Below are 26,803 nucleotides of genomic sequence, written 5' to 3' on the forward strand. Positions count from 1 at the left end.
TCATGGGGGAAGGGACTGATACATGAAAGGTTGATCCCGGAAGTCTCAGAAGCCCTGAGGTTACCAGAAGACATTGCTGTAGTCCATATTAAGGGGTCACCAGAGTCCTAACATCAAAAGACAAAGAATCAGGGATTCCAAGGTTTAGTAAACCATAAGAGGACAGATTGAGGGAGATAGGGGCAGAGAAGAACGATGCAGGTATCTGGAGGCTCCCAGACGGAAGGCAAATGTTAAATAGACCCCTTACCAAAGAAGTATTAGACAGACTACACCAAAAGACCCAGTGGGGTACCCAAGCCCTCTGTGATGAGTTTTTAAAGAATTATGGATGTATAGGAGTCTTTGGAATAGCAAAACAAGTAATTGGTAAATGTGGAGTTTGTCAAAAGGTGATCAAAAAGGCAATAAGAAAAGTAACCTCGGGAGGTCAGGAACTAGCCCTAGACCCTTTCAAAGTATACAAGTGGACTTTACTGAACTTCCCAGATCCAGTGATGGAAATACTTACTGGTCTTAGTGATCATTTGAGTTGCTGGGTTGAGGCTATACCTGGGTTGAGGCTGTGTGCTGTTGTATTGTCTCCAAGATGCTGTTAGAACAAATTACTCCCTGGTACGGGATGGTGAAGAGGATTGATTCAGATAGGGGGACACACTTCACTTCCAAGGTTTTACAACAGATAGTCCAAGCAGTGGGAATAAAAAGGGATTCACATACACTATGGCACCCACAAAGTTTTGGATGGATTGAGAGGATGAATCAGACCCATAAAATAACCTTGACTAACTTAATGGTAGAGACTCAAATGTCTTGGATAAGATGATAACCCCTAGCATTACTATGGGCTAGAATACAACCTTGGTCCAACCTAGGTGTATCCCCTTATGAGATGATGTTTGGGTTACCCTTTTTAGCTTCAACCCATGAAGCTGCAACCTATGAAGAGGGGGAAGTAAATGTCATGAAATATGTTAAGACCATAGCCCAAAATCTAGAGGACTTGGGAAAATGAGGAATGATTCTCCAAGTTTCCCTTCTAGACTTCAAGATACATAAAACCTGGGGATTGGGTGTTAATTAAATCCTGGAATGAACAACCATTGATACCATAATCGGAAGGTCCCTTTCAAGTGCTAATAACAACTGAGATGGGCGTCAGAACCACTGAACGAGGGTGGACCCAAGCCAAGTCAAAGGACCTGTGGAAGAACCCGAGGAGGGGACTTTAACATCTGAACCAGGTGGTAAAACTGACTCTTAAACAGGGATTAAGAGGGAATGAACTGAGGTGACCCAAATAATCCAGAGAATGTTCCAAGGAGCACAGAAAATGAGGAAGGACAGCCAAGTTTGTATGGTTTCTGAGACACCTTGATTTCACACCAGGGAAAGACACTTCAGCTCCCAGCAGAAAGACCAGGATTGTATTGGTCAAAAGGGAGAGGGTGTAATGTATTGACATTAGTATGTGGTGTATTACTGTGGTTCCATCTCTGGATGGAAACTACTAGACTCTGTTAAATGGGAAGGCTCAGAGCACCAGGAAAAGATCATAATGGAAAAAGTACTAAAGGCAGCTAAAATTGGAAGGTGGCAAAATTGGGAGAAGTAACAAAGGGATGGAGGGCAATACTGGGTTGGAAAATCATACACACCTGCTATAGGTAGCAACCCTATAAGGCATGGTGGGTGGAAGTAAAAGCCATACCAGACCTCTGTTACTCCCATTTTTGTCTGTCACTTGCCTTTTATTACAGAGGACTACCCATGTCATGAGAGCCATCAATCATTTTCTCAGGGAGACATAAGGTTTTTGCTGCCCTGAACCGTGTCAACAGATACTGTTAGGACTCATTCAAGTACAGTTTAAGTTGATCTAATCAGATATAAGGAGAAGAAGTTAAGAGAAGTTGATTTTCCTAGACAATATATGAATTGGATGTTGTAATATGGTTGATGTTGGGTTGGAAAATTTTAAGTAAATATGATTAATGTTGGGTTGGTCAATTTCAAGTATTGTAATGAAATTGGAAATGAGACTCATTTGCATGAGCCAAATAAATGAGGCATCAAGAGAAAAAGGGGGGATTGTAATGAATAAGGTGTAGTGATTGGCTCATGCAAACGAGGAGTTATTAAGTATGGTGAGAAGAAGTTCTGTTTAGGTTTACAGTTTTTTTGACATGTACTTTTGTTGTTCCAGTTTGGTTTTGAACCGTTTTCTGCTCTCCCTCCAATCCTCCCCTCCCACAGTGTGGTTGCTGCCTGGCAGCTTTGGCCAAAAATGCGGGGGAGGGCCACATGTATACCTGCCCCTTGCAAGAGGTGGCAGGGAGTGGGGGACACTTGTGGCTGGGACTCTTGTCAGGGTAACATCTCACCACCAATCAAGATGCAAGAGGGGCTCCACCAAGGAGAGGCACAGAGGGCTAACAGACAGACCTTGGGAGGAGCCAAATCTACTTATAAGAATGAGGTCATGGACCCTAGGAGGAGCCAAGTATATATATATGGGCAAAGCCACGGGCTGTGGGAAGTGCTGGGAGGACATAGAAGGACTGTGTATGAATACTAATGTGGCTGATGCAACCTGGAGTGCATAAAAGGCAAAGATGCCATTTTGTGAGCTGAGCCTCTGGTGAGCAGAGAGAGTGTCACTATGCTCCTAGCACCGTCCCCTCTTTGCTTTGTAACTTATCGGGTTCTAATTAAATTTTATTTAGTCATTCCCACCCGGGGTCTGAGTCGTTTATACAGTGATGAGCTGATCTGTGCTGGGTGATGAAAGGCTGTGTCCTCAGCTGCTCCCAAAGCCCTGGGCGTGTCCCTGTCCCACTCAGTCGAAGTTGTAGTAAAGGCAGAAGGCGAAGAACATGGCAAAGATCTGGAATGATGGAGATGGGAAAGGGTCAGCCCCATAGCAGGGCCGGGCCAGGCCAGGGGCAGAGAAGGGCTGGAGGATCCCTGTGTGCCCCTTGAGGGGCCTGGGCCAGCTCTCCTGGTGCTGCACAGGGACACCAGGGCAAGGAGACCCAGGGGGAGTAAAACAAACCCTTCCCTGTTCCTTCACCTGCCCTATCTGCAGCAGAGAGCAGGCTCTGTACCCCGGACAGAACTGAGCCCATTTGTGCTCTCTTTCCTCACTGAGCAACCCCCCTGCCACAAAGAGTGGACGTTCCTCCTGCCCTGTCCCTGGTCCCCCCTCATTACCTCAATGCCTAGCACGGCTAAGCTGCAGGTCCCAGGGAGGGAGATGTACCTCTGCAGGGTCTTGCCGAAGGTAGAGAAACAGCCCTGGGGCAGAGAGAGGAGGGAAGGGCTCTCTCATGTTCCTCATGGCCACAGGGAGCCCAGAGGAGGACTGGGTTGCAGGGGGATGTGGGGGGTCCCCTGTGGGGAAGGATGAGCTGAAGACTTTGGGAGCCACTGGACTGTTGAACCACAACCAGGCAATGTCCCTTGTTTCTGTCCCTCACGCTCTCCTCCGTGAGCCTGGCTGAGGCTGGGACACATACACAGACTCAGCAGAGTTGTGCCGTACCTGCTCATGGATGTAGCCAGGGCTTCTCTCCTGGCACTGCTCCCAGCCCAGCAATTCTCCCACCTGCAGAAGCCCATCCCGGGCACAGCATGCCCGTGGCCATGGCATCCCTGGGTGCAGCTCTTGGAAGCGGGAGCCATTCCCAAAATCCTCGGGTCCTAAAACACCACAGCACGAGAACTGGAACAGAAGGGAAACATCATCACCATGGTCACCCTTGGTGGATCCTGTGCGTGCCCCAGGAGCCTCCCAGCTGCTCACCGTGACCATGAGGGTGTTCCAGGCTGTGGAGAACACCTCAGCACCTTCGTCCCCACCGTAGTTCCTCTGCAGCTCAGACAGGAAGTGCTCGGGCTGGACCTGTGGAATTGGTGCCAGGGCTGGGACTGTTCCTCTGTTCCTCTCCCACTCTGCTCAGGACAAGCTCCCTTAGAGGGGAATTGGGCACCCAATGGATCCCCCCTACCTGCTTTGCAGTTTGTATTGTGGTGCTGATGATGGAGGTGAGGGGAAGGGTGTCCCTCCACCAGCCCCAGTTGCCTGGTGGACTCAGAGCCATGGCTATGGCATGACAGAGGGAGGATGGTGACACTGGGGATGGTGTTGGTACCTGTTTCCAGTGCACCAGGAAGAGAACGGCCCCAATGAGCTGCATGAGGAAGACGAGGCTGACGAGGATGAAGAACTGGAAGGCAGCAGGTGAAGGAGTCAGAGACAAGCCTGATCCCACCAGCAGCTTGCTCACGTTATCCCTGCCCTCCTCTGCACCAGCCCTGCCTGTGCCCTGTGTCCCCGAGACCAGGGACATGAGTACAGCTCCTGGGGACGGATGCCACATCTCTGACCACTGTGGCTGCAAGACAGGGGTTAAAAACAAGCAGTGTCTGCAAGAGACTGAGGATGCTGAAGAAATGGGGGTCTTGGTGCTCAAACAGGCATTTTTCTGCCCCTTACCAGCAGTGGGGTCATCTTGGAAATGCCATGTGAGAGAAGCCAGTGGCTTCAGAGAGAATTGACCCTACTTGGTGGCTTTATAAATCCTCTGGGCTCTAAATTGAGACTCACGAGGTGGGGAGTGGATGGCAGGACATGTTGAGGATGAGGAGCACCAGCTCCTCGCTCCCCCAGGAACACCTGCATCCCAGGAACACCACTGTTCAGCCCATGACTCCTGCCCCCAGTGCCCCCTGGCCATATCCTGTAGCCCCTTTCCACCCATCCTCCCTCCCTCCCTCACCAGCAGCAGGAGCGGGCGGCTCCGGCGCAGGGCCCCGCAGCAGCCCAGGAAGCCCAGCAGGGACAGGGCGATGCCCACGACCAGCAGCAGCCATGCGCCTGCGCTCAGCACGGCCCTGGTGGCCACGATGTCCTGGAAACCAGCCGGGTCCACGGCCACCCAGACTCCCATGCCTGCCAGGCACGTTCCCCCAGCCTGCAGGGGGAGGTCAGGAGATGATCATGGGCTCAGGGGATGTCCCAGGCTTGGTCCCCTCCCTGGGAATGGATGTCACCCACCCCTGAGCCAGACAGAAATGTCACCCCATGTGGATGGGGGATGCTTCAACCCTTGGTTCCCTCCCTGGGACTGGTGTCACCCACCCCTGAGCCAGCTGGAGTTACTGGTCCCCAGGCACAGGTTCCCTCCATCCCTGCACCCCACAGGGCCCAGGGGGACTCACAAACACCAGCATGTTGAAGATGAACATCAGGTACTTCATGCAGCTCAAGACACCCATGGGGACACCAGGAGGGGGGACACGGCAGTATTTGTCCCTATGGAGAGGAGAGCAGAGCCTGCCCACAGCCAACCCTGACTTGTCCTGGACCCCATGGCTCCAGCAGAATGTGGGGGGATGCAGCTTCCCAAAATTCCCAGATCATCTTCTATCCCCACCATCTCCCATAACACCCCAAAAAGCCCCAAACCTGTGTCCTCTCCAAATACGTGTCCCCTCCCAAACACATGTCCCCTTCAAACCCCATGTCTCCAGTCCTCTGTCCCTTCTAAACCCGGTGTCCCCTCCAAATCTTGTGTCCCCTATAAACCCATGTCCCCTCCAAACCCATGTCCCCGCTAAATCCTGTGTTCCTTTCAGCCCCCACACTACTCACCCTGCAGGGATAGTGGGCGACCCAGGTACCTCCAACCTTCCCTGGTGCTGCCAGCACCTATATAACATCATGAAGGTCGGAAAATCTCTCCCCCCTTGCTACTCCAGCAGTCCCCAAGAAATCTCTTCCAGCAGCAAGGCCATGAATGATTGATGGGGAACAGGATCCACCATTGTGCAGCCAGCGGCTGGGAGTCTCCTGCTCTTGTCAGCCAAGGAAATTAAACCTGTAGGCAGGGAAAGACGAGCCGCCCCACCAGGTCGGGGGTGACCTCGGCCATTGATAATTGCTGTGGCCGTTCAGGAAAGCCCTCAACGGCCACACGTGGGCGGGCAGGTGGTGCTGCAAGGGCTGTCAGCTGTTGGGACACTGGGACATCCCAGATGGATGACAGGGTCTGTTTCCTCTTGTTGCCTACTTTAGGAGCTCTCTAAACACAGAGTCACGATAGAAAGGAAACATTATTTATTCTGCACCCGGTACAAAGAGGAGGTTTCCACAAATCAAGCACACCGAGGGGCAAAAGGTTAAATACAGTAAAATTTACATGAACCCGCATATCTAAAGCATATTTTTTGCCTGCCTAATGAACCCGCATATCTAAAGCATATTCTTCGCCTGCCTAATGCATATTTGTTTTGGTGATGTAACTTTACTCAATGCTTGAAACACAAAGTTCTTCATTACAGCATCTTCTGATGGAGAAATTGAATTATGACAGTTACATTTGCAAAAGGTGAGAGAATTCATCCCGGGGGCCGATAATTCAGACGGACGGCGGTGTCGGTGTCACCGTGGTGTCACCCGGGGCGCTAGGGGCTCTGTCCCCCCGCAGTACACCGGGCTGCCACCAGGGGGCAACAGAGCGCGCAGCCACAAAGCTGCGCCGCGCGGCCAGAGCGGCTTCCGCCGGCACCCTAGCGGGGTAGCTCGGCCAATCGCAGTGGGCGGTGGCCGTTGGGGGGGGAGAAAAGAGAGACGGACAGTGATCTTGACCAATCATAGAGCGCTATTTTTCGGGGCGGGGCTCTGGCGGGGGCGTGGCCCCGAGGCCGGAACCAGCGCTGTGCGTTCCCGTTCTCTCAGCGTTGCTTCCGGTGCCGCTGCCGCCGCCCGCGGGATGTAGCGGCCGGTGAGGGACGGGCGGGGGAGCGGGGCGTCCGCTGTTTCCAGACCCTGGGGAGGACCCTGCCGCCGGCCCCCTCGGTCCCGGTAACTCTGCTTCTTTCCCCCCCAGCGCGGCGGCAGAAGGACGCGGAGGGACCTTCACCGGCTGCCTCGGAGCCGAACGCACCCGCCGCCCCGATGGCGTCCCGCAAGGCCCCCGCCGGGGCGGGCAGCGGGCTTGCGGCCGCCGGCCGAGACCGGGAGCGGGACCGGGAGCGGGAACGGGCGCACCTGGAGCTCGCCGAGCTGGGGCCGCTCCTAGAAGAGAAGGGGGACCAAGGACCCACCGGCGCGGCCAGCGTGAGCCCCTCCGAGACCCCCGGGCGGGAGGGGATCCCGAGCCTGGCTCAGTCTCCTCGCTCCGTCTTCGCGGATTATGCCGGGAATCCGCCTGTTATCCCATTAAGAGCTAGAGGAGAAGGGCTCCGTGTTGTTCCTCGGGCCGGTCCGTGTTCCGAGCCAGCCTAAACTGCTCCTGCCGTGCAGGCATGGAGCCGGGATAGTCCTTCACAGGGATGTCACCGGGATCGCTATGTCTGTACCGGCTGTTTCCAGTGCCCCAGCATTTCCACAGGGCCGGGAATCACTTTCCCGAACTCCTTCCCGGCTGAGGAGAGCGGGAGCTGTACCGGGACCCAGAGCGTTCCCAGCTCGGAGCCGCCTCTGCTTGGGTGGGCCAGCTCGGGTCTCCCGGCTGGGCCAAGCGGCAGTTCCAGCCTTGGTTGTAGGGATGAAAATCCCTGGTGCTAATCTCACTTTTCGACAGGATAAATCTGGGATTAGCATGCCCGGGATGGGTCAGGCAGCAGTGTGTTGCATAAACGAGGGTGACGGGCGGGTCCTGCCCATCCCGTCAGAGGGGTGAAGCCCCAGGTGCTCTCAGAAGGGCAGGGATGATTCCTCTCCCAGGGGCTGGAACGATTCCCTCCTGGCTCTTCTTGCTGCAGGCTGAGGACCCGCCATGCCCAGTGGCCCGCGAGGAGGAGGAGGAGGTGGTGCGGGTGCTGACCCTGCCTCTGCAGGCTCACCATGCCATGGAGAAGATGGAAGAGTTTGTGTACAAGGTACCGGAGCCTGTGGCGATCCCCCAGTCTTGATTTTGGAGCAGATTCTCCAGTCCCTGGGTTTAGGGTGACAGGATGTGTCCACATAAAGCTCCACGTGGCTGCAGCTGGCTCCAGCTCTGCTGGGCTACTTCCAGCAGCATCCCTGGAAATGGTGTGGGAAGGGGATGGCTGGATGGGGGTTGGCCCAGCCATGGTGGGTGGAAACCTGGGAGCAATTCAGATGTTCCTGCGGGTCTGGGTGGGGCCCAGGGGTCCAAGTGCCAGCTGGGGTGTCACCCAGTGCCTGCAGTCACTGTGGCTCCTGTGCTTCTTCCCTGATCAAATGGGAATTCCCACTGCAGGGAACAGTCTGTGGATGTGGAAGGGTTAAATCTGAGGGTATTAATCACCCCTGACTTCCTGGGGAGTCCTGGAATCGCTCCCTACTGGGAGTCAGTCTTTGTGGTAACTAAGGTGGGGGTACAATCACTCCCTGGGGCCACTAGGAATCACTCCCTGGGAAGTTATGGAGAGCAAAGGGCAGGATGTGGGTGAGTGCCTTACAGGGTCCCACAGGGCACCTGATGTCAGAGAAGCCAAACTTCCTAAGGAGCATCCCAGGGCTGGGCTGTTCCCATGGGTTTGGGGCTCTGGGCTGCCCTGATCCCCTGGTGTGTTGCAGGTGTGGGAAGGGCGCTGGCGGGTGATCCCGTACGACGTGCTGCCTGACTGGCTCAAGGACAACGATTACCTCCTGCACGGACACCGGCCCCCCATGCCCTCCTTCCGCGCCTGCTTCCGGAGCATTTTCCGCATTCACACCGAGACCGGCAACATCTGGACACACCTGCTGGGTGACTGTGGGGAAGGGGGAGCCCTGGGGCTGGAGGTACTCAGATCCTGCATTAGGGTCATAACGGGCTCGGTGCCGGTTCCTCTCAATGCCCAGGGCTCCCTGTGCAGATCCTGTGCATGCATGAGGATCAGACACGGAGTGCCTGGAGCTCCTGGAGCCCCTTGGGAGAGAGGGACCAGGGCTGGGCTCAGCCTCTGCAGGAGTGGGACAGGGAAATGTGTCCTGGGCAAAACAGGGGAGCCTCAGAGGATGTTCCTCTGAAATGAGTCAGAGGAGGCCACAGAGATGCTTTGAGGGCTAGAGCTCTTCTGTTTTGGAGTTGGGCTGGGAATGCTGGAAATACTTAGCCTGAAGAAAGCTCCAGGGAGACCTCGGAGCCCCTTCCAGTACCTAAAGGGGCTCCAGGAGAGATGGAGAGGGACTTTGGACAAGGGCCAGGAGTCACAGGACAAGGGGGAATGGCTTCCCACTGCCAGAGGGCAGGGATAGATGGGAGAGTGGAAGAAATTCTTCCCTCTGAGGGTGGTGAGGCCCTGGCCCAGGTTGCCCAGAGAAGCTGTGGCTGCCCCATCCCTGGAAGTGTCCACAGCCAGGTTGGACAGGGCTTGGAGCAACCAGGGATAGTGGAAGGTGTTCCTGCCATGGCAGGGGGTGGAATGTGATGAGCTTTAAAGTCCCTTCCCACCCAAACCAGTTTGTGATTCCATGACCCTGTGAAACAGCAGCTCAGCAGCTCTTTGCCCTGTGCCTGCCCCTTCCCCTGACCCCAGCCCTTCTTGTTTGCACAAACAAAGGCCTCAGCCAAGGACCCACTGTGGGTTACTGAGCACCCCTGGGATACATCCAGCACCTCCAGGAGCATGGCCAGGGCTGTTCTTATCCTAGCTTTGCTGAAATTCCCCACTGTCCCCCTGACTTCCCTCTCCATGTGTTCCTGCAGGGTTTGTTCTGTTCCTCTGCCTGGGGATCCTAACCATGCTGCGGCCCAACATGTACTTTATGGCTCCTCTCCAAGAGAAGGTGGTGTTCGGGATGTTCTTCCTGGGAGCAGTGCTGTGCCTCAGCTTCTCCTGGCTTTTCCACACTGTGTACTGTCACTCAGAGAAGGTCTCACGGACTTTTTCAAAGTGAGTCAGCATGAGTGTGGTTGTGTGGTCTCCTGGGAGGTTTTGGGTTTTTGCAGCACTTCCTCTTGGAAAGCACTGCATTCCCAAATGTTTTATCCCTGGGGGAAGAGAGCGAAAACCCAATCCAGCATGGAACTGAGGGGAACCATAACAGGGTTCTGGAAGGTTCTGCCTGAGCACCTGAAATGTGCCAGGTCAGGGGCCTCGAGTGCATGATAAAGATCCTGGGACCCTGCAGCTCCCAAGGGAACAGGATCTTGGCTCCCACAGGAATGGCCTCTGTGCTCCGAAGGGAACAGGCTCTATGCCCCTTATAGTAGTGAATTGAGGAGGGGTCTCGCTCTCATGGGGCAGCTGGGGGCCATGGCCAGTTTGGCAGGTTCCGGTTTACTGGGTGCTTTTAAAAACTTCTGGTTTGGATCCAGTTTGGACTGAAGCCAAATGGAAAGAAGAAACACAAACAGGATTCCCAGGAGAATGGGAAGGCTGGTCAGTGGTTTATGCCTGTTCCTGGGCTGCTCCAAGGGTCAAGCTCCCATCAGCCTTTGCAGTGAGGCTCTCAAGTGACATTCTGCTCCCATATGGCTGTTAAAGGCATTTATTTGGGTGCTGCTTGCTGGGAATCCTGCCCATCCCCTTTGCACAACTGCCAGAGATCCCATGGGATTCTGTCTCCAGAACAAATCCAGCAGGAATGCCCTTGTGTTGCTGGGAAGGCAATGGGGGCAGTTCAGGGGCTATGTTTCTGTGGTGAGATGAGTAGAGGATCACAGATCCATGTGCACAGGGATTTTCTCCCAGTGCTTTGAGCTCCATCCTCCTCTTGCACCCCCCCAGCATTCCCACTGTGCCCTGGCCTTTTCTCCTGTCACACCTGCCCAGCATACCCGTCCTGCCCAATGACTCCACTCAGGTGCAGGCTGGACAGTTCCCACACATGGAGGGGGTGGATTTTGGGGCTCACCTGTGGCTCTCTGTCATTGCACCCTGCCTGCAGGTTGGATTATTCGGGAATTGCACTGCTGATCATGGGGAGCTTCGTCCCATGGCTCTACTACTCGTTCTACTGCTCCCCACAGCCAAGACTCATCTACCTCTCCATCGTCTGTGTCTTGGGTATCTCTGCCATCATTGTGGCACAGTGGGACCGATTTGCTACCCCCAAGCACAGGCAGACCAGAGCAGGTAGGAGCTCCCTCCTCCCACGAGTCCTGGGTTGCACTTTGGGCCGATCCCATTTGGGAGAAGCTCTGGGCACCTGCAGGATTCATTCCCCCTGAGCAGCACACAGGACTGTAGGGAGTAGCCTCCTGTCTTCTCTTGCTGTGCTGGGGATTCATCTCCTGAGCAGAGCCTGAGGCTTGGAGTTTAAAAATAGCCCTGGGCAGGCTGGGGCTGTGCCTTTTCTGCCTTCTCTGGGAAGCAGTTTAGCAGCAGGAACCTGCAGCTGGGGTGGAGGAGAAAGGCATTCCTGAGCTCTTGCCTACCAGGCTGGCTGGTCCCTGCCTTCCTGGGAGTGGAGTGGGGGGCTGCCTCCAGCCCCACACCCCAATTTACCCCAATCTTAATGGCAGATCCCATCAGCCTTGCTGAGCACCAGGAAACACCTCCCTCCCCCAAGTCCCAGGGGTCCTGAAGCAAATGTCTCTCAGAACACTGTCCTGGCTACATGAGTGAGGAGGGACCATGCTGAGACAGAGGCCACTTGAGAGCCCTCAGATGAGGGCAGGGGACAGGCAGGACTCACATCCCCATGGCTCCTCTCCACTTCATCTTGTGCCCCCAGCATGAGCAGGATCCAGCCGAATGCCACCCAGAGCCTCCCCAGGCCAGTGTCACTATGGTGCCACTTGTTCTCTGCCAACTCATCAGATGCTAGAGTTGAACATTTCAGCTGCTGCTGAGCTCCTTCCTCAGGAGCTGCAAGAAATTACTTTCTTGGAAGGGGTGGCTGTGTTCCCAGTGCAATCCAAAAGGCTGGCACCTTCCAAAATGTCCATTCCCGTAGCCAGGAGTGGGAGCTGCTGCAGTCGTGCATAAGAAACACTGGGTGGGTTCTGCCCAGTGAGCATAGGGGCTGTTTACCTGGGATGTGGAGCTGTGGGCCCCTCATTTTGTGAAGGATAAGTGCCGTGAGGATTGGAGAGGTTTAAGTGCCTGGACAACGCTTTCAGGCACTGCGTCAGATTGTTTGGGGGTCTCCAGTGCAGGGCTAAGAGTTGGACACAATGATCCATATGGGTCCTATTCAGCTTGAGATACTCTATTAATTCAGTGAAGAAAAGATGCTTCCCTAGCACAGGATGAGGGATCAAGGGGAGTTTGTGGGAGGAGTGGCTCCCCCTCCACACTTGAGCTATTTTCCCTGACCTCCTCTCTGGGCCGCAGGCGTGTTCCTGGGGCTGGGACTGAGTGGGGTTGTGCCCACCATGCACTTCACCATTGCCGAGGGCTTTGTGAAGGCCACCACGGTGGGGCAGATGGGCTGGTTCTTCCTCATGGCTGTGATGTACATCACGGGCGCCGGGCTCTACGCTGCCCGCATCCCTGAGCGCTTCTTCCCGGGCAAGTTTGACATCTGGGTGAGTGTGGGGGTGAACAGGTTGTCTGGGGGCAGCTCTGGGGTCAGGGGAGGGGGCACTGAGGGGCTGGAGGCTGGGGGTGTCCGGCTGTGCCTCAGCACATGCTGGTAGCCAGACCTTGAACAGTTCTGTGCGTGGGCAGGGCAAAGTACAGGGTGGAAATCGCTGCTGGGTGCAAGAGTGGGGAGCAGAGCACAGAGGACAGTCCTGGAGCAGCGAAGCGGAAGAGGAGGTGTTGATAATGTTGCTGTCCCCTTTGATGTGGTCTAAAGGCTTTTTTGCTTCCCTGCAGTTCCAGTCTCATCAGATTTTCCACGTGCTGGTGGTGGCTGCAGCCTTTGTCCACTTCTATGGGGTGTCCAACCTGCAGGAATTCCGCTACGGCCTGGAAGGGGGGTGCACAGATGACTCTCTCCTCTGAGAGCGCCTGGTTTTAGTACAAGCTTCCTAAGTGCTTTTTAAACTCTTGTCTTTGCTAAAATCAAAGGAAGACTCAAAACCATTTGGGGTTGTTGGTTTGTTGTTTTTTTTTCTTAAAGAAACAAAAAAATAAGAATTGGATAAATCCTTTAGCAAAGTTGTTGACCAAATCCTCAGCCCCTTCCCCACGCAGTGTGCTGGGGCTGCAGGGGCACTCCCGACTCCTCCAGACAGTGTTTTAGCTGCACCGGGATCACCTGCTGCTCCGACAGCACAGGGAACAGCTTCCTGCTCCCACACAGCCAAGCACATCCTGCTCCTCACACACCAGGAGTTCTGCATATCCCCTACAGCAGTGCCTGGCTGGGGCGGCCCCAGGCATGGGCACACACTCACGTAATTTAAAGTTTTAATTGTCCTTTTTGTTTTGTTCTGTTTTCCTTGACAAAGTAATGTAAACATAAATGAAAGAATATTTAATATTTAATACTAAGCTTTAAGACAACGCGCTGCCACCGCAGTCCTCGGCTCCCTCACTGTCGGGAGGAAGGACAGTGTTGTAGGGAATGTAGAGCTGCTGTAGCTGATTGAAATAAAAAGGTCAATAGTTCAGTGTCACTGCTGTGTCTGTGTCCATTTTTGAGGTGGGGAAGAGAGGGCTCTGGACACCCCAGGAGCAGGGCAGGAGTGCCCCAGGGCAGTGGGATCCCTCCAGCTGCGGTCAACTCTGAACTGGGCTGGAATAAACCAGGAAACTGGGCATTGTGGTGGTGACAGGGCAGGAAATGGCCCTGGTTGGTGACAGCTACAGGACTGTGACTTCCCTTGGGGCTCAGTAGGGCAGGAGAGGTGTCACACACAGGTAGGGTGGGGGCAGTGCAGGACTATGCTCCAGGCAGAGGCTTCTCCTGGTGCACATTGGGACAGTGATTATCAGGGGGTTTGGAGAGGCAGAGGTCAGCACAGTAAAGCCCAGCTCAGGCAGTAGAAGGCCACTGCCTAACCTATGGGTGAAGGAGTGCAGGCAGAGCCGCTAGAGCCCCTGTGCCACCTGTCCCTGCCATCCCTCAGAGGTGAAGGTGTCCTTTTGCTGAGCAGTTTGGATGTAGCCCAGCTTTGGAAATCCCCCAGGCTCCATACTGTATCAGGAACTGCCAGCAAGCAACGGTGTCAATTAGTTAATTAACGAGTTACAACAAAAAAACTCACTGGATGTGATTCTGTAACTGCTGGCAAGAGGGAAGGGGTTTCTACAGCTGGAGTTTAAGAACAAAACCACAGAGCAGATATGGTCACTCTGCTCAGGCCAAGAAAAGCAGGAGGCCGTGCTGGCAGCAGGTACAATGCTTCTCCCACCAGCCCCATAACCTAAATCTAACAGGGAAAAGGCTACATTCCAGCTGTGTTCACTGCAGGCACAACATCCCAGAGGAGACTCCAAGACTTTCACTCCAGTTTGTGTCCAAAGGATGACAAGACTCCATTTGGTCCTTGTCTCAAACTTCCTTGTATTCTACCAGACATGTGTAACATGACAGCAATGGAATATATCAGGAATAAATAGATTTTCTTTTCTAAAAGTTCTCCTGAGCAGTTTGATGTTGAGAAATGCTGCAGGTCCTCCTCATGTGGTGTGTAAGGGACGACCACTGGTGTTAAGTATAAACCCCCTCCGCATCCTCCAGGTGGGACCACTCAGGGACAGGGAAGGAAGAGAAAAGAGGAGGAGGAGGGAGGAGGAGGAGGGGGGAGGAGGTGGTCGGGGACCATCATTGATACTGTCGGTAGTCGCTGAATGGGGGTGGCTGGAGCTGGGATGGATCCTCTGACAACTGTGGGCCTGGAGGAGGGACAGGGGAAAAGGCAAATAAATACCAAAATGCAGGCAATTCTTCCTATGAACAGAAATCACAGCTGGTTTGTTTATATAAATCCCTCTTAAAATGAATCATAAACCCTGGAATTGTTTGGGTTTCATAAAAAGTTTCAAAAGTTGCATAGAATCAAAGACTGGTTGGGCTTGGAAAAGACCTTAAAGCTTATCCAATTCTACCCCCTGCCATGGCAGGGACACCTTCCACTATCCCTGGTTGCTCCAAGCCCCAACCAACATGTCCTTGGACACTTCCAGCATTGGGGCAGCCACAGCTTCTCTGGAAAACCTGAGCCAGGGCCTCACCACCCTCAGAGGAAGAATTTCTTCCCAACATCCCATCTCACTGTGCCTTCTGGCAGTGGGAAGCCATTCCCCCTTGTCCTGTCCCTCCAGGACCTTGTCTGAAACCCCTCTTCAGCTCTCTTTTAGGAAGAGTACACTGTTCAAGCTGCTCCAAAGACAAACCACTTCTCTCCAAGTTTCATAGAATCCATGGAATTGTGGAATGATTTGGGTTGTCGCAGCTGGTGGGTGAGCCCACCAGGGGAGGGACTATGTTAGATCTATTATTTGCAAATAGAGATGGGTTGGTGGGAGATGTGGTGGTTGGAGGCCACTGGGGGCATAGTGATCAAGAAATTATAAAATTCTCAATATTTGGTGAAGTCAAGAGGAACATTAATAAGACTTTTACACTGGACTTTCGGAGGGCAGACTTTGGTCTATTCAGGAGACTTATTGAGAGTTCCTTGGGAAGTAGTCCTTAAAAATAAAGGAGTTCAGGAAGGGTGGGTGTGCTTCAAAATGGAGATCTTGAGGGCACAGGAACAGACTGTCCCTGTGTGCCAAAAGACAAGTCGACGAGGCAAATGCCCAGCCTGGATGGGCAAGGAGGTTTTGAAGGAACTCAGGAATCAAAAAAGGCTATATTATCTTTGGAAGGAGGGTCAGGTTTCTCAGGTAGTATTTAAGACGGCTGCTAGAGCATGTAGGAAAAAAATTAGAGACGCTAAAGCTCAGTTTGAACTTAAAATGGCGACTTTTGTAAAGGATAACAAAAAATGTTTTTATAAATATATTAGTGGTAAAAGGAAGAGTAAGAACTAATGTTTGTTCTTTATTAGATGCAGAAGGGAACTTAGGAATGCAGATGAGGAGAAGGCAGAGGTGCTTAACGCCTTCTTTGTCTCAGTTTTTAGTGAGAAGACTTGCCTTCAGGATAACTGTCCTCTTGGGTTGCTCAATCAGGGAGCAGAATGGTCCCCCCATTTTCCAAGAGGAGGCAGTCAGAGAACTGCTGAGCTGCTTGGATATTTATAAATCCCTGGGAGTAGATGGGATCCACCCCAGGGTGATGAGGGAGCTGGCAGCTGAGCTTGCCAAGCCAGTCTTTATCATTTACCAATAACCCTGGCTCACTGGTGAGGTTCCAGATGACTGGAAGCTGCCCAATGTGACACCCATTCACAACAAGGGTGGGAAGGAGGATCCTGGTAATTATAGGCCAGTCGGCCTGACCTCAGTACCCAGTTAGGTCATGGAACAGTTTACACTTAGTGTCATCACACAGCATTTATAGGATGGCCAGGGTATCAGACCCAGCCAGCAGGGATTTAGGAGGGTTGGGTCATGTTTGACCAACCTGGTCTCCTTCTATGACCAGGTGACCCTCCTGGTGGATGCAGGAAAGGCTGTGGATGTTGTGTGCCTGGACTCCAGGAAGGCCTTTGGCACTGTCTCCCACAGCACACTCCTGGAAAAGCTGCAGCCCAGGGCTGGGACAGGAGCACTCTGTGCTGGGCTCAGAACTGGCTGCATGGCTGGCCCAGAGAGTGGTGGTGAGTGGGGCTGCATCCAGCTGGCAGCCAGTCACCAGTGGTGTCCCTCAGGGGTCTGTGCTGGGGCCAGTTCTGTTTAATATCTTTATTGACAACATGGATGAGGGAATTGAGTCTTTCATTAGTAAATCTGCAGATGACACTAAGTTAGGATCATGTGTCCATCTGTTGGAAGGTAGGAGGGCTCTACAGAGAGACTTGGAATGAATGGATGGGAAGAGTCTAACAGGATGAAGTTTAATAAGTCCAAGTGCCCAGTCCTGCATTTTGGCCACAATAACCCCCTGCAATGCTACAGGCTGGGGACAGTGTGGCTGGACAGTGCCCAGGCAGAAAGGGACCTGGGGGTGCTGGTGACAGCCGGTTGAATATGAGCCAGCAGAGTGCCCTGGTGGCCCAGAAGGCCAGTGGCTCCTGGCCTGGATGAGGAATGGTGTGGCCAGCAGGAGCAGGGAGTCACTCTTCCCCTGTACTTGGCACTGGTGAGGCCAAACCCTGAGTGTTGTGTCCAGTGCTGGTCCCTCAGTTTGGGAAGGATGTTGAGACACTCAAGCATGTCCAGAGGAGGGGAATGAGGTTGGTGAGGGGCTTGGAACACAAACCCTGTGAGGAACAACTGAGGGAGCTGGGGTTGTCTAGCCTGGAGAAAAGGAGACTCAGAGGTGACCTTATCACTTCTCGACAACTTCCTGAAAGGTGGCTGTGGTCAGGTGGGGCTGGTCTCTTTCACCAGGCAGCAACTGGCAGAATGAGAGGTCACAGTCTCAAGCTGCATCAAGGCAAATATAGGTTGGATATTAGGAAAAAGTTTTTTACAGAAAGGGTGATAAAGTTCTGGAACGGCCTGTCCAAGGAGGTGGTGGAGTCACCATCCCTGGATGTGTTTAAAAAAAGACTGGATGTGGAACTGGGTGCCATGGTTTAGTTGAGGTGTTGGGGCATGGGTTGGACTCAATCTTTAAGGTATCTTCCAACCAGGTCATTCTGTGAATTCTGTGACCATAAAGCTCATCTTGCTCTACCCTCTGCCATGGGCAGGGATACCTAGCACTAGACAAAGTTTCTAACGGGGAAATCAACCAGAGGAGGGAGAGGGAAACCTTTCCAGTCATCTAAAGGAGCTGGAAACTTGCACATTAGTGCTTTTGACATGACCATGGCCCCTCTGGAAAGGTTTAACCATGGTGACTTGCCTGACAGTAAAGTAATCAGTGAAATGGAACAAGTGTGGAGTCAGCTTCCTGATCCACTGTGTGCTGCTGGAGGGAGCAACACAGCTGTGGTGGGACAATCCAGAGAGAATTAATTGTCATGGACAGATGATACACTTTCTCCAAGGCAAATTAATTTTCAAACATCTTTAAAAAACAGAAATTGTCATAGATTGGATGAAGAATATTGTTGAACAAACCCAGGAGAGGATTCACTTGGAAATTAGTGACTTGCTACTCATCCAACACTAGTGGTTTGTGTTCTTCCCAAAATAAGGTGGAGCATTTTCTCCTATGAGGAAAGGCTGGAAGAGCTGTCAATGTTAAACCTGGAGAGCAGAAGGCTTAGAGCCCCTTCCAGTGCCTGAAGAGGTTTCAAGAGAGCTGGAGAGGGACTTTGGACAAGGGCCTGGAATCCCCCAGAATAAGGAGGAATGGCTTCCAACTGACAGAGGGCAGGGTTAGATGGGATATTGGGACAGAATTCTTCCCTATGAAAGTGATGAGGCCCTGGCCCCGGCTGCCCAGAGAAGCTGTGGCTGCCCCATCCTTGGCTGTGTCCAAGCCTAGGTTGGAAAGAGCTTGGAGCAACCTGGGATAGTGGAAGGTGTCCCTACCTATGTCAGGAGGTAGAATGAGATGGGCTTTGAGGTCTCTGCCACCCCAAAGCAGTCTGGGATTCTTTGACAGAGGTATTTAGGATTTTCCACAGGAAGCATTCACACAACAGTCTGTGACTCAGTGAGATATTAAAGCAGTTTAGAAGAGAATCACCACCACCCTTTTTGGAAATCATGTATCTGTACCTGCCAGGTCTTCATCTTCTCATTTACGTGGGGTTCCCCACACAGACCACAGCCTGCCAGAACCACCCTCTTTTGCCTAATTTGCTGCCTGCCATTCCCTCAAACGATTGTGTCTCACCCCTGAGTAAAACCCTTCTGCCACTATGTGTGTGGCAGAAGCCAGGGACAGCAGGAATATCCCCGCTCTCAGCCATGCTACCTCCCATCTCCCAGCAGGAGATAATCTCATGTCATCAGCACCTGCAGCTCCTCCTTGGCTTTCCACAGCCACAGGAGCTGGCAGGGCAGTGCAGATTCACTCTAGGATAAGATGACTGCCAGGGGCACATCAGCAAAGCAAATCCTTGTGACACATCCTCTGCCGGCTCCTTACCATTTGGGAATTGTGTGGAGGCAAATCTAGTCAGCAGAATTCCAGCTCCTTCGATCAGGGCCAGGAGAATTCCTCCCATTGCAGCAGATCCAACCATGGCAACAGGGCCGTCTGGAAATGAAAAGCACAAACCAACACTTAATTTCTTTGCTGCATGTTAGAATCCATTGAATCCCAGGATGGTTTGGGCTGGAAGGGACCCTGAAGATCATTTTGTTCCACCCCCTCCATGGGCAGGGACACCTTCCACTATTCCAGGTTGCTTCAAGCCCCATCCAACCCAGCCTTGGACACTTCTAGGGATGGGACAGCCACAGCTGCCCTGGATAACCTGTGTCAGGGCCTCACCACCCTCTTCATGCCTTAAACTCTCCTAAAACAGACTCAGAGCAGTAATTTTGCGTCCATTAAGCTGCATTAAAGGATAATTACTGGGCAACTCCCCCCGTCCTTCCTTCAAGGAACACTGGGAACATTTGGGAGCCTGATTATTACTTTCCTAAGCACAGGAAAAAAGTTTCAGATTATTTTTCAGCATCTGAGACAGCAAATGCCAATTAGGGTGTCACAGACTGTTGCTTTGCTATACAATGAGAACTGAACGTTTAGAGAATAGGAGATTTTCAGTTGATATCCCCAGTTTCTTACTTCTTGCAGCTAAAATGGCTCCAGTCAGGGCTCCACTTGTGATGGAATTCCAGGGATCTTCCTTCCCTCTCATTCTGACCATACTGCAGTCAATCATGGAAAAGAGACCTCCCCAGACAGCAAAGCTCCCTGTTGCAAATCAAACCAAAGCCACTTTGGAGAGAGCAAAGAAGCCAGTTATGCTGCACAACAGATGCTGTGGTGTTACTGTGCTCCCTTTCAGACATGAAGTAAATTCATACTCATAAAGAGCCAAATACAGGTTAAAATCAATACAGGGAAATTTCCAACTTGACATATCATCATTGGCCTCTCGCCCCATTTTACATATGATCTCACTAATCTATAATTAACTACAGAAAATTTATCAAACTGTGATTATAAAGGAACTTTCATCCTAACAAAGTCAGATTAGCTAAGGGAACTTCCAGATTTATCCCCTTTTAACATACTTCCTTACAGACAATGATGGAGTGTCATGTCACACCTCACCCAACCCTGCTCCTGTGGCCTCAGGAGCTTGGCATTCTACAGCACATGCATGGATATCCCCAAGGTCTATTTTTCATCCAAGCTGGATCACTTCTTGTAATGAGTTAGTTTTATCTTAACCCCTTCCACACCATGAAGAGGCTCCAGGGAGCTCTGCTGTTTAAGATACGACCAGTTATTACAGCTGTCTTATCATTCCAGGAACATGGACTGTTTCCTCCCCATCCAAACCACTTTTGGATATATCAGAACTGTATTTACCCATTGCTTGGGCCAACAAACCTGCTGAGACTCAGCGCAGGTGTCAGTGTAGCTGCACCATGTTACATCCCCAAACTCTGTTATCTAACAACAGTCAATTCTGTGCAACAAAACCCCAAAATTCATTACCTCCCAGTTGTGGAGCTCTGGTTTTAATAGCCGTCAAACTGCCCCGCAGCCGGTGGTTTACACCCTAAAATAAGATAATTCAGTCAAAAGAAAACAGTAAAATCTTACAGCCAAGCTGAGTCTATATTGCAAAACCCTGCCACAGACCCAACACATTTCTGAGTGCCCTCAGCAGCTGTAAGGAGCTGAGACAAAGTGTACTTTACACTATTTCACTATTTATCATTCCCATACAATATTCCTGTCAGGTACAGATGGGAATTACAGTCACCAGGCAGGAAACAATCTGGGTTCACAGTCTCAGTGGGACTGAAGGAGGCATTACAGTAACATTTTATCAGGATAAGCAGTGATTTTTCACATGTACAATTTTTTCTTCCCAGATGCTGGGCAATCCCACTAGTTGTCCTATGTTTAGTCATTCCTGCAGGTGCAATTGTAGGTGTCTTTGTAGTCAAGAGAAACAAAGTCATGCTGAGCCTTCCAGAGTCCAATACTCAACATGTCACCCAGGACCCCACAGAACAACTGCACATTCTCCCAGACTTTAATACAGTTTAAAGAATATCCACCAAGTTTTATTTTTGTTACAATCACTCAGAAGTGGGGATAGGTACATTAAGCAAGTCTTAAGCAAAATTAAGACTCTAATTAAGCACATAGTCCTTTGCAAGTGAAGTGCCTGCAGGATCTGACTAGTTTGGAAACAGTTATTTATTAAACCCACCTCAAACCAACAGCTTACTGTCAGACTAATATCAAAAACACCTTATCTATGAAGTCAGAGAAATTTTAAAATTAATGTTCAAGCAGCAACTGAATCTTAATTTATCAAATGCCTCTGCAATGGGTTTATAGCCAAGATTTTGTAGCAGATATTCCAAAAGTGAAAACCGACTTGTATCAGCAAAACTTCACTTCCAAGTTTACTCACTCCTGCATTGAAACCAAATCTGAGCATTAGAAATAGAGCTAATAAAAATGGCAATGATTAAAAAGAGATTAATTAAAGAAAAATATACCCTTTAATATAAATCTGAAGGAGAAAAAGATTCTTTGAGTCATTCCATGTTTTAAAAGAAAGGGAAAGGCCAGGAGAGGAAGGAGAGCCTAGGCTTCATGTCCCTCCATGCAGACAGAATCACAGGCAGATGAATCTTTCCTGCTGCACTTCCTATCCTGAGGGAAATGATCATCAGTTAGAGAGGAACAAGCAACCAGTGTCCCACTGCGGACACCAGAGCAAACGGGGAAGCAGCAATTTTATCCCAAAAGATGAAGAAAGATCTTGAACCAGGACAGATTCTCATGGTGTGGATTAACAATGTAGAGGTCTTTAATTAGCCCTGCTCCCTGCACAGGGATTTATTCTCCTTCCCCTTCACTGCCACACTCCCTGGGGAAGGACAGTGGAGGCAGGACTGCAGTCAATGCACCTTCAGAGGATTTTACTCACCACTGGGGAATTTCGGAAGCCTTTGATAGCCTGGAAAATGCCCCCTCCTATGGCCCCCATGGTGAAGGCCCCTCCACAGTCATCCACTATCCTCCAGGGACTAGAATGAAAAATAGAGATGAAAATATTAAATCCCATCATGTTAAACCATTAAGTGAGTGGGATGGATCCAGCACTTCAGCACTGGTATAACTGGGGTGAAGATTGAGCCTGGTGGTTATACCATCTCACATCCAGCTAACTGAGCAGGCAGCAACAAAAAATCAAGAATATTACAGCAAAACAGACTCAACCTTTGCCAGAGTCTCCTGGCCCACTTCCCCGGAGTAGGAAGTACCAAATATATAGAAATGCCTGAACTCCTCACACAAGGCAGAGAGACATACTTCCATCATGGAAAACTCCTGAAGAATTCCAGCTCTGCCTTACACTATTTACATAGTGTAAATAGCTTTTAATTCCCTGATCCCATTCTTCTCTTGACCTACAGAGAACTGAGGTACCAAATTCCATGAGACGCAGCTCCCAGGTGGCACAAAACACTTTTTCTTGAATCACTCGTCCTTTTCATTAGCTCTGCCGATTTAAGTGAGACTTCAAAGTCATCTTTGCAGAGCTGGAAAGGTTTTTCCTGATGCATCCTGGATCTTTGAAGTCCATTCCAACAAAAGAGATCTCTCTTCAGAGGTATAGCACCCACAATTCCTGCTCCAACACCACAGAGCAGCCAGGAAAACCTTGCATAGAACCTTCCTGCAGCACAGGCTGTCAGTATCTGACAAGGGACCCTTATTTACAGGTTCAGAACCTCTGCCAAGAACTGGAGCATTGCAACTCTAAACCAAACTCTTGAATTAGGTGAGCTTTAAGATGCCATTAACTTCTGGTGTCACTGTGGGTAATTTCAGAGCACAGAATAACAAAGTTGTTCGGTTTCTTTCATCTTGTCTCTAGATCTTCCAGCCAAGCACTCAGGTGATTTAACTCCTACACTGCCAATCATCAGAAAATGCAAAAATCAGCCTACAACAGCATGCAGGTCACAAATCGGAGCACCATGGCAAGCTCAGTGTTTCTGTCAGGCAGGAGCATCAATGAGCACTTCCAATTTCACTTGTAATGTCATGTTTCTGTTCTTGAGGATCCCCTACAGCTTCCAGCTCCTGCACATGAGGACATCATCCCTGACCTGCCACTTCCCCGCCTTACAGACCTCCCCTAGCGAGGGGTGATAAATCCCCCTCATTGTGCTGCAGGCTTTGCCACAAGGTGTTTTCTTCCAGGAGAAAGTATCTCTAATTTTCAGTCCCTCTCCCTGAGTGTTCTCCCAGGCTCTTCATGTTCACAACCTACTTCCAAACCTCCTCCTCTGCAGCCAGCCCTGCCCCCTACAAAGAGAACCCCTGCGTGCACAGGTCACACTCAACGTTGGCTTCGCTTTTGTACCTTGGATCGCTGGGTTGTTCCCAAGATACCAGGACCACACCCAAGTGTCACCACTGAGTGTCCCCAGTGACAACTAATCCAGGTCCCAAACCCACAAGGCCTCAGGAAGCAGGGGGGGTGTATGTTACCCTCCACCACCTCCTGTTTGTCTGCCATATGCCTGCATATGGTCTCATCTTATCTCATTACAACCCCCTCAGCCCTAACTGCATTCAAGAATTCAACAATTTCTTTTCCTTCCACTTTTTCCTGCATAAGGAAAAGGTTCCAGACATACTCTCGTCCAATATGTCAAGATGAAAAGAAACTCACATCATTTTTCTCAGGGATTTTTTTTTGTTTTGTTCTTACATCTCCTGTGCAGATTATTATCTCCTCGCTATGAATAAAACATCCCAACCCTCTTCCTTTGTTAACTCTCTGAGAGTGATCTCGTTAAAAGGCTTTTTGGAAATCTAAATGGATTATATAAAGTGGGCTTCCCTTATGCATAAAGTCAAGGAATTCCAAACTCCAAATCATGGCTTCTTTATTCTTGAAACCTTGTTAATGAGACCCCAATCAGGGAATGCTTCCCTCTTTAACCTCATTAACTGTTACCTTCAGGGTTCCTAATTTTCCTTTTAAACTATTCTCCAAACTTTTCTGAGCAGCTTTTAAATGAGAGAACAACTTTGATGCCAGCACAGCCAGCATGTGTCAGCTCCTCCAAACTCCCTCAGAGCTGATGCAAAATACCTCTAGCCCTGGCACTGCCTGACCTCATAAAGAATTGGAGAAGAAAAGAGATTATTTCATTCTTAATCTGGCACTCATCTACAAGCAGAACATTACTGTTAATTGTTTCCCTGACTCGGAGGGGAGCCCTGACTATAGGGAAATGACAGGTGGAAGAGGTTGGGTTCCTGCTCCTGATGGCACCAGAAATTTCCCAAAGATGAGGAGAGCAGAGGGCAAGACTTCACTTTTCCCAGGGCTATGGGACAGCCACACACCAGCTCTGGCTGCCTGGGAGAGGGATGAGTCCTCCCTCCAAGCCCCACAGCATCCTGCAGCCCTCCTGAAGGCTGCATAACTACTGGAATCAGAGGCCGCCACAGTTTAAATGAACAAAGGGACCTTTTCTCTGTGCCAACGGTTCACAGGGACCCAGCCTGACCCCAGGACAGCAGCTCCAGGGCTGGGTAACAGAAGGACCACAGGGTGACCAGCAGCCAGAACAATGGGGGACACCAACAGCCCCACACGGCTTGGCAGCAAAACATCCCAACTGCACAGCATTAAGGACACAGCTTCATGCTGTACCTGGGGAGGGTGAGGACGATACCAGGAGGAATTTCTCAACAGAAAGGACTGTCAGGCAGTGGAAGGGACTGCCTAGGGAGGTGGTGGAATCCCCATCCCTGGAGGCGTTCAAGGAATGACTCGACACAGCACTCAATGCTCTGGTCTGGTTGACAAGGTGGGGTCACGGGTTGGCAATGGGTCACAGGTTGGACTTGATGGTCTGAGAGATCTTTTCCAACCTAAGTAATTCCGGGATTACCTGGAGTCCACAGCAATCTATTAATAAACACTATTTACTTTGCTCATGTCCCAGATGTTATGCTGTGAAAAGGCAAGGGTGATGTTTATGGACAAACTTAATGCATGTCAGCAGAGCCATCTGCAGAGTTTGGGAAAAGCCTCATGAACAGTCGCAGGTCTCTTGTCTGCAAAGGTGAGCAGAATCTCAGACTGGTTTGGGCTGGAAGAGACCTTGAAGCTCATCCTACTCCTCCCCCTGCCATGGGCAGGGACACCTTCCACCACCCCAGGTTGCTCCAAGCCCCAGTGTCCAACCTGGCCTTGGACACTGCCAGGGATGGGCCAGCCACAGCTTCTCTGGGCAACCTGGGCCAAGGCCTCATGACACAGAGAAGAATTTTTTCCCACAATCCCATCTAACCTTGCCCTCTGGCAGTGGAATGGCATTCCCCTCTGTCCTGCCTGTGACTCCAGGCCCTTGTCCCAAGTTCCTCACCATGATGAAAAACTTTGCCCATGATTCAGTAACCCTGCACCTGAGCTTGTGTTTAATCCTTTTACTACTACAAATACAACCTTAGACTTGCAACCAATGTGCCTGTGTAGGTCTACAAAGACAGTCCTGAACCATAACAGGATTCAGACATTGCCAGCTTGGCATGGAGCGGGCCAGGCTAGGCTTATGGAAATGGAGAGGGAGAAGGGCAGGGGCACGGGAGGCGTGAGGGGAGCCTGGGGGGCCAAAGATGAGGGAGGACTTGGGGACTGAAGGGAGGTTGAAGACGAATTAAGGATGAGAGAAGACTGAGGTGGGATGTGGGAGAGACTGAGAGTGAGGTGGGCTGTAGATGAAAGGAAGGCTGAGATGGGAGGCTGAAAATGGTAGCACTGAGAATTGGGAGGGCTTTGGATGAGAGGGAGGACTGAGGATGGGGGGACTGAGATGGTGGCTGAGGATAAACGGGGGACTGAGGACTGGAGGGGTGTACATCGTGGGGAGACAAGAGGCGAGCTGAGAATGAGAGGCGATTGAGGACAGATGATCTGAGATGGGGAGCAGAGGGGGAGGGGAGCAGCCTGTGGGGGATGAGGAAGAAACCGAGAATGTGAGGAGATGAGGATAAGGGGGAATTGAGGATAGGGAAGCCGATGATGTGGGACTGAGAATGAGGAGGCACTAAGGATAAGAGAAGGCTGGAAGGGAAGCTGAGGATGAGGGACGGAGGCAAGGCTGCGAGTAAGGGGCTGCTGAAGGACCAAACGTGGGACCGTCAGTGCAGGGCCCGCCGCCCCCGGAGGCGCGTGGGCCGTGCAGGCCGCAGGACCCCGCCGGCTCCTCGCCGCTCCGGGAGGCCGCGCGGGGCTCGGTAGCAGAGGAGTTTGGCTGCCCAGGCTCCGAACGGGCCCCGCGGCACGACCGGCACAGCCTCCCCCGCCTCCCTCAGGGGGCCCCACCAAGGTCAACCCCGCCCCCCCGACGGGGAGCGGCCCCGAGGAGCGGCCGCGGGTGCGCCCGCACCGCTCCCCCGCCCCGCCCCGCCCCGCCCCTCCCTGGCGCTCGCAGATCCCGATCCCGATCCCCATCCCGATCCCTGATCCCCGATCCTGATCCCCTCACCAGGGCTCGCGAGCGTACTCCTCCATCTTGCTCGGCCCCACCGCCTCCCCGCGCGCGATTGGCTGCGGCGGCCCCGCGCCGGCCAATGGCAGCGGAGGGCGGGACGAGGAGACGATTAGGGACGTGTCTGCGCATGCGCCATGCCCTGGCCCCGCCCCCGGCGCTGAGTGACAGGCGCAGTGACGGTGGGAGGGTTGCCGAACCATGAGGAGAGAAATGTCAGCGCGAGGGATGCGTTGGGTGCGATGGCCCTTAAATTCCATCCAGT

General features: G+C 51.9%; 3 protein-coding genes across 4 annotated transcripts; 1 reads left to right on the plus strand and 2 right to left on the minus strand.

Moving 5' to 3' along the window:
* Positions 1-2,839: 2,839 nt before the first annotated feature.
* On the minus strand, positions 2,840-5,280 carry LOC129130211 (tetraspanin-18-like). The gene is made up of 7 exons (XM_054648524.1): positions 5,224-5,280; positions 4,782-4,976; positions 4,155-4,229; positions 3,806-3,904; positions 3,545-3,724; positions 3,214-3,297; positions 2,840-2,887 (listed from the first exon to the last, which is right to left on the minus strand). The coding sequence occupies exons 1-7, from the start codon at positions 5,278-5,280 to the stop codon at positions 2,840-2,842; spliced, it is 738 nt and encodes a 245-aa protein (XP_054504499.1).
* Positions 5,281-6,686: 1,406 nt separating this feature from the next.
* ADIPOR1 (adiponectin receptor 1) lies at positions 6,687-13,472 on the plus strand. Of its 2 annotated transcripts, none has more exons than XM_054648611.2 (8): positions 6,687-6,788; positions 6,894-7,123; positions 7,771-7,887; positions 8,552-8,723; positions 9,666-9,852; positions 10,850-11,037; positions 12,241-12,434; positions 12,727-13,472. In XM_054648611.2, the coding sequence occupies exons 2-8, from the start codon at positions 6,962-6,964 to the stop codon at positions 12,853-12,855; spliced, it is 1,149 nt and encodes a 382-aa protein (XP_054504586.1). In that variant the 5' UTR covers positions 6,687-6,788; positions 6,894-6,961; the 3' UTR covers positions 12,856-13,472. The 2 variants fall into 2 exon arrangements, with proteins under 2 accessions (XP_054504586.1, XP_077046570.1); XM_077190455.1 differs by having other exon boundaries at positions 10,850-10,968.
* Positions 13,473-14,337: 865 nt separating this feature from the next.
* Positions 14,338-26,683, minus strand: TIMM17A (translocase of inner mitochondrial membrane 17A). The gene is made up of 6 exons (XM_054648612.2): positions 26,536-26,683; positions 21,945-22,044; positions 20,489-20,552; positions 19,607-19,735; positions 18,959-19,069; positions 14,338-14,694 (listed from the first exon to the last, which is right to left on the minus strand). The coding sequence occupies exons 1-6, from the start codon at positions 26,559-26,561 to the stop codon at positions 14,624-14,626; spliced, it is 501 nt and encodes a 166-aa protein (XP_054504587.1). The 5' UTR covers positions 26,562-26,683; the 3' UTR covers positions 14,338-14,623.
* Positions 26,684-26,803: the final 120 nt, after the last annotated feature.

Source organism: Agelaius phoeniceus, chromosome 25 (assembly GCF_051311805.1).
Source record: "Agelaius phoeniceus isolate bAgePho1 chromosome 25, bAgePho1.hap1, whole genome shotgun sequence".
In the NCBI taxonomy this organism is placed as follows: Eukaryota; Metazoa; Chordata; class Aves; order Passeriformes; family Icteridae; genus Agelaius; species Agelaius phoeniceus.

Excerpts from the sequence above, each read along its gene's own strand:
- LOC129130211 (XM_054648524.1), bottom strand. The coding sequence starts at position 5,280 with ATGGGTGTCTTGAGCTGCATGAAGTACCTGATGTTCATCTTCAACATG. Across the intron at positions 4,230-4,781 it reads GCCGCCCGCTCCTGCTGCTG|TTCTTCATCCTCGTCAGCCT; the intron begins GTGAGGGAGGGA and ends GCTGCCTTCCAG. Across the intron at positions 3,905-4,154 it reads TCCTGGTGCACTGGAAACAG|GTCCAGCCCGAGCACTTCCT; the intron begins GTACCAACACCA and ends CCAATTCCACAG.
- ADIPOR1 (XM_054648611.2), top strand. The coding sequence starts at position 6,962 with ATGGCGTCCCGCAAGGCCCCCGCCGGGGCGGGCAGCGGGCTTGCGGCC. Across the intron at positions 8,724-9,665 it reads CATCTGGACACACCTGCTGG|GGTTTGTTCTGTTCCTCTGC; the intron begins GTGACTGTGGGG and ends GTGTTCCTGCAG. Across the intron at positions 11,038-12,240 it reads GCACAGGCAGACCAGAGCAG|GCGTGTTCCTGGGGCTGGGA; the intron begins GTAGGAGCTCCC and ends TCTGGGCCGCAG.
- TIMM17A (XM_054648612.2), bottom strand. The coding sequence starts at position 26,561 with ATGGAGGAGTACGCTCGCGAGCCCTG. Across the intron at positions 20,553-21,944 it reads GCTTCCGAAATTCCCCAGTG|GGTGTAAACCACCGGCTGCG; the intron begins GTGAGTAAAATC and ends ATCTTATTTTAG. Across the intron at positions 19,070-19,606 it reads AGCCATTTTAGCTGCAAGAA|ACGGCCCTGTTGCCATGGTT; the intron begins GTAAGAAACTGG and ends TTTCATTTCCAG.